Source organism: Pseudorasbora parva, chromosome 10, assembly GCF_024679245.1.
Source record: "Pseudorasbora parva isolate DD20220531a chromosome 10, ASM2467924v1, whole genome shotgun sequence".
Classification (NCBI taxonomy): Eukaryota; Metazoa; Chordata; class Actinopteri; order Cypriniformes; family Gobionidae; genus Pseudorasbora; species Pseudorasbora parva.
Window position 1 is genome coordinate 35990347 of NC_090181.1, and position 13234 is coordinate 36003580.

Here is a 13234-nt window from a genome sequence, read left to right on the forward strand (position 1 = left end):
CCCCTCTGCCATCTTGCACCTATCACATTGAGAAGATATGGAGGGAATATTTTGTTTAATCCAGTTTTGGAGTAATGAATTTGATGTATACATTTAAACTGGATTCATTTATATCTTGAATTTACAGAACAGCTCTTTATTCTCGACAGGCCTTCTTCCCAGATCTCATCATGAATCATTATTCAGCTCAGTAGACCAGGCTTCTTTAAGATGATTGGTGCATAAAGATGTTGCAAAAGCTTGAACGGAACAAAAAATCTAATGTCTGGTTTCAGGATTAGAGGATAAAAGATCATGAATGATATGGTTTGAATGATATGAAATACACTGTAGAATGATGTATTTCAAATTGTTTGGAAATAGCCGTTGCAGGGCTTGATGGCTTAATTTTTGGCTTTATGGCTTTATTTTTGCTAAATAAATAATGACAGGGTGTGATAAGTCATGTTTTGTTATTGTTCATCTGAGGTTTTATTTTCGAAATTAAGACATGCCAAGGACAAGATGTTTTTTTTGTTTGTTTTTTTGTTTGTTTTTATTACTATGTCCTGATACAGTAAACCATGGAATTCAGTAGGGTGTCCTAACATTTTCACATGACTGTAAATGTACTGTTTATTAAAACTGAGAGCAAATAAAAATGAGGTGGTGTTAATGATTTAATGAGGATACGGTTTATATAAATTTGTTATGTCTCACTTCTCAGCAGGAGCTCTGATATTTGGCTGTACCATTGCCCTGTGCTTTCTGATAAGGGACCTCATGTTTTACGTGATTGGTGAGTTGATTTCCTGACATTACTTTAAAGCTTAATTATGTTGTTCCAAAATGTCCAAAACACAAATATGTTTATTTATAAATTAATTATATGATAAATGTACATTAAAAATGATATGATCAGTAAGTCATGGCAACTTATGTTTTTACATTAAATCAAGCAATTTCAACAATTTTATATACGTTTCAACTTGATTTTTTTCAGTCATTTTAATATAATTTAAGTTGCAGTTACTAGTCACAGTAGTCATGAAAGATGAGATGATGGGACTCTAAAGCCAAACCAGTGATGTCTAAGTATTTTTACCAATATTTATCAAAAAAAGTAAATATTTCTCCCAACTGTTTTTAATATTAAAAGACTAGATCAAATGTTTTATGAGGCTTTTTTTCTTTACTTTACAATTAGACACACACAGGTAATTGCTTCGAAACATGCTTTTAATATGCTGATTAATAATGGGGAAAATAGGGAAAATAGTCTAAAAAAGGTCTAAAAGCACCACGCATTAACTTGTCACAAACCTGGTTTTCTTAAACAGTCATTTCTTTATGACAAATTAAAATAATTATATTTGCTGTATTCTTGTTTTCTGCAATGTTTTAGCAAAAGTATCGGTAACACTTTAGTATGGGGAACACATATTCACTATTAACTACGACTTTTGCCTCAATAAACTTCTAATTTACTGCTTATTTATAGTTAGTAAGGTAGTTTTTGTAGCATTTAAGTTTAGGTGTTGGGTAGGATTAAGGGATGTAGAATAAGGTCATGAAGAATAAGGCATTAATATGTGCTTTATAAATACTAATAAACAGCAACTAATAAAATGTCCTAGTAATATGCATGCTAATAAGCAACTAGTTAATAGTTAATAACTGAACCCTAAAATAAAGTGTTAGCAAAGTATCTATTTTTCTGCTCACCGTGTTTCTGCTAGGAGAGAGAAGCAACACGATGTGGAAAGGGCACAGGGACAGAGACAATGCTTCTTGTTGCCATGCCTTGGATCTGCCTGTGCATTTCCTTAAGGCAAAAGAGTTGATGATGTGTATTACAGGTGCATTCTTATACTCATAGGTGCTCCGCTAGTGACATCATGCTGTGGGCCAATAACATTGGCATGTCTGTCACACATGCTTTAGACAACGTTCACGGTGATGGCGTTCCAATCCAAGATGTAGTGTCTCGTTCTTTTTCTCACGGAACCGTTGTTACAGTTGTAACCTGAGGCAATTTATTTGGAGTCACTTCAAGACAAGTGTATACTATTTCACATGAGCTTGATGATTAGTTAATTCTGAACACAGCCACATACAAAATTAAGTGCACACGTGAGTAGTTTGGTTAATTTAAGCTTTTTTGTATATTTTTCACAGTGTATACACAGTGTAACTCTGTTACATTATTACTGTTGTACTAACATTTATCAGTAATATTAATATGGTGTGTTTGACAGCTGTTATTTATCTTATGTTGTTTCATGCTGTTGGATTGTGTGGAAAAATAATTTACCATTTAAAAAAAACTGTTACATTTATAGATTCAGTTTTTAAAGGCTTGTGTACTCTCTTTAGGTGGAATAACTGTTTCCATCATCGCATTCGTCTTTACCATCAAGTTTCTGTGTGAGCTTGCTGCTCGTGTGGTCAGCTTCTTACAAAATGAAGACCCTACCCGTCATGGCGACCGCAGTATCTACGACTATGTGCGGGGAAATTATTTGGACCCACGCTCATGCAAGGTCTCCTGGGACTGGAAAGAGCCACAGGAAGTCGGTCAAACCATGAGTTTCCGTGTGCAGGTAACCAATCACTTCATGCAGCTCAATTAAAGGTGCCCTAGAATGAAAAATTGAATTAACCTTGCCATAGTGAAAAAATAAAAGTTCAGTACATTGACATCACATACTATGAGTCTCAAACACCATTGCCTCCTACTTCTTATGTAAATCTTGTGCATGAAAAACACCATGTAAAAATACATGATTCTTAACATAACACCAACTGTGATGCAATCGCTGGAATCATTAATATATACGCCCCCAACATATGCATATGTCCAAACATGCAACCATATGCACGCGGGCTCTCTCTCTTTCTCTCGCGAGGATGATCTGAAAAAAACAATAAACAAGTAAGCTGCATTTTAGCAATCTCCATTTGAGATTTTCTGCTTTAAGTGTCATTCAGTCGGTCTGTGTTCTGTCTAGAGCTGTGTTGAAAAAATCGATTCACCAATTCTGAATCGATTTTCATATTAATTTCTAAAGATCGATCCATAACTCAGAGGATCGATTTAATAATAGGCCTAGATTGAATTTTAATTTGCCACGTCACTGGATTCATGCATGTGCGCGAGTTGGAAGGACATTAACACAACGAACATGGCAGCTTTGAAAACTCCAGAAACGCAGCGGACAGAGAATACTGGCTGGCATTTTCAAAGAGAGCGCCGGGTTTTAAGAAGTTCGAGTATTTCACGCTCACGCGCTGAACGATCAGCGAGTTTTACTGGTCGCCGAGAGTTGAAACATGTTCAACTTTAAGTAAAACGCAGCGCTCATTACTGTCACTTTTCACCCAGCCGTCCAATCACAGTGGAGGAGGGGCGGGACAAACACAACACAGACCAACTTCCACATTCTGCGTGTCGTCATCAGATGACAACAAGCAATAATAACGAAACAAAATGATTTAAAACAAATGCCAGAGCAAATACTTTACATTGTATCTGCAATTTTATATAGAATCAATACAGGAACAAACTACCTGTGATATTAGAAAGACCTCCGCTGATTTTCCATATCATAACAACAAGCAAGTCTTAACTGAGGAGAAAAAACGCTGCCTGCCAAAACGCTCTCAAGCGCTCACAGTGAGGAGTTTTCAGCTGGCTAAAAACGCTTTGGTGGACACACAGTCTATACTGCCGTCACTGTGCTGAAGAACACAGCCGTTCTCACTGCAGCGCGCTCTTACTGCCAAGGAAGTTGTGATGGCTGCGTTGTCATGACGGCGCGCGACAGCACAGCTCTGGAAGGGGGATTGTTCTTTACGACCATCAATACTCGATTAATTTGCAGTTGAATGTCTATAATAATAGTATCAATATGTTGCATAACTACAGTCCTGTAATTCAGGTAACAGCTGGAAAAAAATGCTTTCTTCAAAAACACTTGAAGATCGGATCGGATCGGATCGAATTACATAATGATAATCGATTCAAAATCTTGAGAATCGGAATCGAATCGATTCTTGAAATTTGAATCGAAACCCAGCCCTAGTTCTGTCAGGACTCACGAGTTGCTTCACTGAACAGAGATTGATGATCCTTCCAAATAAGGCAAAAACAGAGCATTACATCCTAGGGACAATTTCTAGGGTTGTAAATGGACCTGTAAAACTGTATCTGGACAATTTTTGCCTTTAAATAAGCCACATACCCTCAATGTAGATATCAGAGAACAATTTAACATATTGTTTCAGCTTATTCTAAAGCACCTTTAAAATAACTACAGTATTGTGTATTAGTTGTTTTAGTAACACTTTACAATAAGTTTTTATTAGGTAACTACATTAGTTAACAAGAACTAATAATGAACCACACTTCTACAGCATTTATTAATCTTTGTTAATGTTAATTTCAACATTTATTATCATTAGTTAATGCACCGTGAACTATCTTGAACAAACAATGAATAGCCATGTTTTTATTAACTAATGTTAGCAAAGATTAATAAATACAATAACAAATGTATTTATCATGGTAGGTTAATACAATAACTAATGTTAACAAATGAAACCTTATTGTAAAATGTTACCGTTTTTTTTTTAATCTTTCTCACAGCTCTTCTACAAAAATGGCCAGCCATTTCCTGCACATAGACCTGTTGGACTGAGGGTGAACATCACTCACATAGAGCTGGCTTTAGAAGTCCCTGTCACCCAGGAAGTCCTTCAAGAGCCTGAATCTAATGTAGTCAAAGTGGCCTTCACTGTGCGTAAGGCTGGACGCTACGAGGTAGCTGTAAAACTTGGAGGCCTGAATGTGGCCTACAGCCCTTACTACAAAATATTCCAACCAGGTAAAATGCAAGTACAGATTCCTAATGCTCACTTTTATACAAACCTTACAAGCTATCGTCTTATAACTATGCATACACTGTAATGTCAGAATTTGCATACACAATTTATAAATAAACCCATATTACTCAGAATCCTTAATACAGTAAATGCCAATTAGCAAGGTTGATGCATGAGCATTATTGTCCTCTATGTCTTCTTCTTGATGCAACCTTAAAGAAAGTACTTTTTTTTTATCCGTCAATGATCAAGACCCCCTACTTTACACTTGTGTGTCTGTTTTTTATGCCAGCCGATGAAGTCGGATATCAATGTCAATTTACACATTTCTCCAAAAGGGAAATTTTGTCCATACAATTTCTGAAAACTTGTATATGTGTATTTTAGTGAGTACCTAAAGGATACTAGGCTGCATCATTTTTAAAAGCTAGTTTTATGTATATAAAACTAGCACAGGAGATCATTTTGAACAATATATAAAAATAAAAAAATAGCACGAGATGCACTATGAAGTATTTAAATATTCCCACAACACCAGAGACCATTATGATGTAACAGTATGAAGTATTCAAGTAAATTCAACTGTTACATATCATTTTGAACAACATAAACAACACAAGATGACCCTGGATCACAAAACCAGTCATAATGGTACATTTTTGATACCTTTTTTTTTTTTTTTTTTTTTACATTTTTCATACCTAAAAAAAAAATTGAGCAAATCGCCTTTAAAGTTGTCCAAATTAAGTCCTTAGCAATGCATATTACTACTATTATATTTTTTATATATTAAGCCAGGGCTGCATACATGCATTTTGTGAACAGGGTGTCCTTAAAAAGTCTTAAATAATTTTTTCCTTAAAAAAGGCCTTAAAAAAGGCCTTAAAAAAGGCCTTAAAAAGTCTTAAAATGTCTTAAATTCAGATTTAACAGGTCTTAAATATTTTTGGTCACATTACCATAAAAATTTTAGTGACTGTTATCATTGGACAAACCGCAGATTCCCCTCCACTGTTAGTGATGCGTCGTCACCAGAGAGAAGTGCGGTGCAGAATCCTGTCACACTACAGCTAACGTTAGCTGACCAGCCTCACAACTAGTTTAAATGGGTTTGTGCAAGTTTACACAAATGGCAGCATCATATCCCGAGAATGATTCATCAGATTTTATAACAATGGATAGTTTAATACTGGTGTCGCGCTGTTGAGGCTCGAGCACAGCACGCGCTGCCTGACTTTTAGTGAGAAACTTTCATGAAGAATGAGCGTAACGGGAACTGTTAAGAAATTCACAGAAGAAACATACTGAGGTAAAAATTCAACATATTTAGTTTATTTCTAATATAGGCCTATAGTTAAATAATATATCTTGACAAAAGAGAGTTATTTCGCGGAATATTTTCACGAGTGCAATGCTCCCGCAGCGCTTTAGTGTGTATGTGTGTGTGCGTGTGTTTATTTCGTGGTGTTGTAACGAGTTCTTTCTTTCGCTAGTCAAATATAGTTTGCTATATTACAAATACAAATGAGACCAACATGCATCTTATATGGCAGACAATTAATCAGCTTTTGTGTTGTCTCTTTCGCATTGCACAACGGAAACTTAAAACGGATTTTATTCTTCAGCTAACAGTTCTCTAGTTTTTCCAGTTCCAGTTAGCATCGTCTATAAATGCTCCTGCATGTGTGTTAATGTTAACAAACAACAACAACAGGAAAAAAAAAACCAATCCTACCTAAACTTAAAGCACTGTTAGTATACACTCCTGAACAAAATCTTAAGACCAGGGGATTCATTGCGAGTTTTACACATTTCGCAATTGTGGATCATAACCGGGTTGTAAGTGCTGATTTCAAATTCCAAAAGAAGAAACAGGAGCAATAGACAAAAAATAGAGAGTAGGCAATTTATTGAAAACTGCATTTAAACTGAAACGGGGCGTTCATCAGCTGATCAAAAGTTTAAGACCATAGCCATAAAAAGGTAAAATCTGCACAAAAATATGGCTTTCATGGCATTGTCCTTCAAGCAGTCATACTGTCAAGATCTCCTGATGGCAAAGGCAAAAAGGCTTTCTCTCTTTGAACGTGGTAGGATTGTTGAGCTGCACAAGCAAGGCCTTTTGCAACACGCCAATCGCTGCTGAGGTTGGACGCAGTAAGACAGTCATTTTACATTTCTTAAAAAATCCTGAGAGTTATTGGGACAAAAAATTCAAGTGGAGGACTCAAAAAGATTTCACCTGCACTGAGCCGCAGGATCCGACGGGTTGTCCGTGAAGACACAGGTCGATCCTCAACCCAAATTAAGGCCCTTACTGATGCTGACTGCAGCCCATAACCATAAGACGTCATCTGCTAGAGAAGGGCTTCAAGAACACAAAACATCTTCAAAGGCCACGTCTCCTCCCACGACACAAACTTGCCCGTTTAGAATTTGCAAGCATCCTCCTGGATCCTGTCAATGACAGCATTCACTGCATCACCAAACAGGCCAAGAGGCATAGTCTGGGTATCCAGTAGAAATACTTTTTCTATTTCCTTGATGCCCTAGAGATTGAGCCACAGATACCTCTTCTTGGTAACCATGGCAGGCATAGAATGGCTGATGGTGCAGGCCATCCGCTTGGTGGCACAGAGGCTGAGATCTGTGGCCCGGCAGATTTATTTAACCACCTCAGGGGCTAATCCCTCAGTCGCATCCAGATCCTCTCTATGTGTCTGATTAGATGCACACATTTAGAACCTGCCAAGTTTGGGGTGTCTACAATTTACGGTCTCTGACACCTATATACTTTTAGGGCAGAAAATAAAAAATAAAAACGTGTGTTGCTTGTTCCTTCAGTGCTTAGACACCTAATAATCAGATAATTGGAACAAATACAATAAGGTTCCAGCTCATTCGGTGCCGGGACCCCTATATAATAACGAGAAATGTGGAGTACTGTTGTTTCCTTCAACAAAATCACATTTTGATTTTAAACTAAGATGGTACATGTACAATATCTTAGAAATAATTAACAAAATTCCTTTCACGACACCTTAAAATTCACAGATAACTAAAAACAAATAACAAGAAAAAATATTTATTGTACATTTGTATCCTTATTTTGAAGCATGCTGTTGTCCCAGTAATTTTGTCTTCCAGTCAGAATATATATGCATACAGTCCAAAAAACAGGCTCACTCTACTAAAAGCCAATAAAAGACCTTCAACAAAACCAGCATGTCCATTTTCTGTTCCTTTTTGTAACTCATTTCTGTCAGTAATGTTAAATGATAACAATGTTGTTATATTTAAGCTTGCATTAAGATGTGCATTCCAAGAAATGTGCATTTGATGTGCATTAAGATGTGCATTCCAAGAATTCTCTTAGTCAAAATTAACAGATGTAGATGACTCATGACATGTGTTGCAGGTACAGTGGTCCCATCCAAAACAAAGATTGCGTACCACTTCTCAACACTGGTGCTGACTTATGGCCAGCAGCACACTCTGCAGATAGAACCACGGGATGAGTATGGCAACCCCACCAGTAACTCAGTCTCACTGGTGGATGAGGTCAATTACAGCGTGCATGTCCACCCAGTAAGGACACTTACTGCATACGTACTGCATAGTTTTTAGTTCAAACTTTAGAGGTTTGTCTATATGTATTAGTATTAAAGAGGTTTCAGCTCCAATAGAATTTGCTGATTTTGTTTTCAAATATAATTTTCTTATGTTTCCTACAGTTGGGCACAGTGGAGGAGGAGGAGAGCTCAGATGATTGCTACAGCACATCGGTATCATTAAACAAGCCTCAGTGTCAGGTTCTGATGAGGCTCACCTTCAGGAAGAAAGGCTGCTTTAGAGCATGCATCTCATACAGGGACCAGCCTCTCAACAATGGGGAGTTTGACATCATTGTACTCAGTGGTGAGTTAATCTTGTTATTGGAGATGTTTTTTTGTTTTGTTTTTTACTTGCCAGAATGTACATAAAAAGACAGGGAAGAACCAACAATGTAAGACACTTCTATTGGGACAAGCACACCCGTAACAGTTTGAATTTGAAAAGGAATAATAGAAATAAAAACACACACAAAAACACAAAGAGCCATGGGTGAAAACAAACAGGTAACCAATATAGACATCAAAGAAAAACATACTAAAATAATAAATATTCTGAATATTTAAGAGAAACAACTTTCAGACATTCTATTGAGTAATTGAGGCATTTCAAGCTCTGAAACATTTTAACAAACTCGCATATATTCACAGCTGAATATATTCATATATTAATGAAAGGTTTACATTTTCCATTTTAAAGTATGGATGTGCTATTTACCGATCAATAAAACTAAATTTAAAACATCATAGAAGATCTTTTTGGGTTATAGAAGGAACTGTCTTTATTTTACTAATCAATTTTACTGTATTTTACCAGCTATGTATATGAAACTAACATTTAGAAGTAACCTCAAAGTAAAATAATAGGTGATCAAGTGTTTCAGGAAAAGAACAATCTCCACAAGGATCCATCTCGAAATCTTTTCAGTATAAAGTCACTGGTAATCTCAAATATAATTTTGCAATGAGTCAGTGGTTATGCCCTCTGACTGCGGTTTCAGCATCTCCCAGAAAATAACACTAATCACTAAGGCTGAGCAATTTTATCGATTCTGCAATATAAATCGATATTTTCCCCCCAAGAAAATATCCGCGAGTAACGGTACATAAGTCCTATTCAAATCCACAGTGTTTACCCCCCATAGGGTTAAAATCCTGTTTTATTCCAAACTTACTTTATATCAATTTATACTTCATAAGTTGAGTGTTTTATATAACTTTCTGTGATCTCTTGTGACTTCGGGTCAAACAGTCTGACAGAAAATACACAATGATACAGTGCCTTGTGAAAGTATTCGGCCCCCTTGAACTTTGTGACCTTCAGGCTTCAAACTTAATTATATGAAACTGTAATTTTTTGTGAAGAATCAACAACAAGTGGGACACAATCATGAAGTGGAACGAAATTTATTGGATATTTTAAACTTTTTTAACAAATCAAAAACTGAAAAATTGGGCGTGCAAAATTAATTCGGCCCCCTTAATTTGTGTAGTTCACTGTGAAATTAAATGTTGATATGTTTTAGCTTACCTCATTCGCATTCGAGATGTAGGAGTATTTGTTTCCCCAGTACTTTCAATTTTGATCATTTAAGGGCAAACCGTTCTTGTCTGTGCCTCACATAATGCAGGTCTATGGTCACCCCCTCAAAGAGCATACACAGAGAAGTCCAAATTAAACAATCCCCCATTATAAGTACACACTGATGGCCTAAGACACTAAACGAGCAGTTTGTGTGAGAAAACGAACAGTATTTATATAGTTTTTACCTCTTGTACACCACTACGTCCGACTGTTTCGAGGGTGCGCGTGCCTGTTTCCTATGGGGTACAAAAGACTCCATCAGGTTTTCTTTCAGAATGGTCCTTTATTTGGCTCCATCCATCTTCCCATCGATTCTAACCATCTTCCCTGTCCCTGCTGAAGAAAAGCAAGCACATGATGCTGCCACCACCATGTTTGACAGTGGGGATGGTGTGTTCAGGGTGATGAGCTGTGTTGCTTTTACGCCAAACATAACGTTTTGCATTGTTGCCTAAAAGTTCAATTTTGGTTTCATCTGACCAGAGCACCTTCTTCCACATGTTTGGTTTGTCTCCCAATGTGGCTTGTGGCAAACTTTAATCGACACTTTTTATGGATATCTTTAAGAAAAAATTCCAATTCTATTGGCTTTCTTCTTGCCACTCTTCCATAAAGGCCAGATTTGTGCAGTATACGACTGATTGTTGTCCTATGGACAGAGTCTCCCACCTCAGCTGTAGATCTCTGCAGTTCATCCAGAGTGATCATGGGCCTCTTGGCTGCATCTCTGATCAGTCTTCTCCTTGTATGAGCAGAAGTTTAGAGGGACGGCCAGGTCTTGGTAGATTTGCAGTGGTCTGATTCTCCTTCCATTTCAGTATTATCGCTTGCACAGTGCTCCTTGGGATGTTTAAAGCTTTGGAAATCTTTTTGCATGCAAATCCGGCTTTAAACTTCTCCACAACAGTATCTCGGACCTGCCTGGTGTGTTCCTTGTTCTCCATGATGCTCTCTGCACTTTAAATGGACCTCTGAGAATATCACAGTGCAGGTGTATTTATACGGAGAGTTGATTAGTCACAGGTGGATTCTGTTTATCATCATTAGTCATTTAGGTCAACATTGGATCATTCAGAGATCCTCACTGAACATCTGGAGAGAGTTTGCTGCACTGATTGTAAAGGGGCTGAATAATTTTGCACGCCCAATTTTTCAGTTTTTGATTTGTTAAAAAAGTTTGAAATATCCAATAAATTTCGTTCCACTTCATGATTGTGTCCCACTTGTTGTTGATTCTGCACAAAAAATTACAGTTTCATATCATTATGTTTGAAGCCTGAAATGTGGCAAAAGGTCGCAAAGTTCAAGGGGGCCGAATACTTTCGCAAGGCACTGTAAAAGCTATGTCAAATAGCATTGCATTTGCATTATAAATTTAATATTATGAAAACACCCAACATGGCATAGAGAACAAAGACAAACCATATATTGTCGCGAATGTGTGTTTATTGTCTTCAAACGTGCCTATCTGCATGTGTTATTGTTATCTCTGGAAGGTTTGTTTATGTCAGGGTGCTCATTGTCACATGGTTTGTTTCTTCTTCATGTGTGCCATATATGGACTAAATGTGCAGTGGGTAGAGTCCTGCACGGGCTTCAAATCTAGGCCCTAGCCCGGCCCGGCCCGGCCTGGCCCTGGCCCGAGACACTGAGGCCCTAGCCAGCCCGTGTCCAACCGCTTATCAATGTTCTCGGCCCGAGTCCGACTGAAGCCCGTTTTTTTTATTATTATTTTTTTTACATTGTTGCAGCCATTAAATAGTTCAGTTTTGTTTTTAATGTCAAAGTAGTTTTTTTTTGTTTAGTTTCTTTATTAGGTAATTTAGAAAAATGTTTAGAGCATTTTTTGTTTGTTAAATTAGAGTTTTCATTTTTTTATGTGACGACCAAGTGGCCAGCGGCCAACAGTGAGTTAATCGCATGTTTAATCAATTTAGCCTCTCAAATCAACTCTTGACTTCTCCTGCCTATAATAAAATCCATAGATGTAAAACACTTAAAGGGTTACTTCAACGATTAGAATATGGCTCTGTATCATTAGAAACCCTGGAGTATATTCAAATGATTGTGCTTTCCCCCCTCATGTCCCCCTGAGACAAGAGATTTATGCATTTTATTTCTGGAGAAATTCCTCCTATGATGCAAATTGACGATATTTGCATCATAGGAGAAATGTTTGGCCAGAGGCTAAAGACTACAGCCAGCAGAGGGAGCCATTTCCGCATGTTTTGAACCCGCGCATGGGGGATGGGAGATCACGCACTCAGAGCTCAGCTCGCAGCTACAGGCACTCATTTAAACAGTGCAATGGTGAGCAATGTAAGTCTTTTAACTTCTCAAATTTAAATTTTTAATGAAATTTAAGCTTGCAAAGGCATGAACTGAAATGCGCCAGACTGAACTCGCATTGTGAATGTGTGCCGCGAGTGTAGTCGCGATTACCTCAGCTCTCATCACAAGAGCTCAGCTCATTTATCTCACTCCTGCAGTTAGTGCTCAGTGCTGAGATACTCGCGCGGTGACTCACTCATTATATTGAACAGACACGTTCAGTTTTTAATTGTAGTCTCTTCTCCAACTCAGTCACAGTAATCCAGTAGGTGGCTTTGGGAATGGCCTCACAGGGCAGCGAAGCATTCTGGGAATTGTAGTCTTTCATCACCATGAGACAAAAATACATTTTCTGTCTTTTCCCAGTCTAGAAGGCACCAAATTAAAAAAATGTTTCACATTTCTACTACATTGACAACCCAGTTTAAATACAGATTCATCTTCCCAGTGCTGAAGTACGCCTTTAAACATCACAATATTAGTTTAAATATTTAGCCTAGGCTACATTAGTAAAAAGGCATTTTTGACATTTGAGGCAGGCTGATGCTGGTCGCAACGGCACTCGCAAACGAAATGGTCTTCACAATCTAAAAAAATAAAAAATAATAAAAGAACATGCAGGTTGTCTTACCTTACAGCTCATTGCAAATGCAAAGACCACAATATGAGAAAGAACGACCAAATTAAGCACTGATAAGATCATTTAGTTTTTATGAATTTTATTGAAGATGATTGTGTTTTTTGATTTTGAACATCTAAGACTTATTTTTAGTTTCACTATAAACTGTTTGCATTGGCTTGCTTTAGGCTGCATTTGCGGCGATGCGGGGGTCCGGGTAGCGCC

The 13234-nt window shown here is 37.4% G+C and overlaps 1 protein-coding gene across 6 annotated transcripts in view; it reads left to right on the plus strand.

The window, feature by feature from the left end:
- arel1 (apoptosis resistant E3 ubiquitin protein ligase 1) overlaps positions 1-13234 on the plus strand; it is a 95443-nt gene that overhangs the window by 23751 nt on the left and 58458 nt on the right. For 5 of the 6 annotated variants that reach the window (XR_010908094.1, XM_067456004.1, XM_067456005.1 and 2 more), the window contains 5 exons: positions 707-778; positions 2356-2582; positions 4628-4865; positions 8282-8451; positions 8598-8781. Coding sequence is in view for 5 of the 6 variants with exons in the window: in XM_067456004.1 (XP_067312105.1) it covers positions 707-778; positions 2356-2582; positions 4628-4865; positions 8282-8451; positions 8598-8781 (891 nt within the window). In the remaining variant the exon portion in view is untranslated. The remainder of the gene's footprint in view (positions 1-706; positions 779-2355; positions 2583-4627; positions 4866-8281; positions 8452-8597; positions 8782-13234) is intronic. The other variant, XM_067456008.1, reaches the window with a different exon arrangement.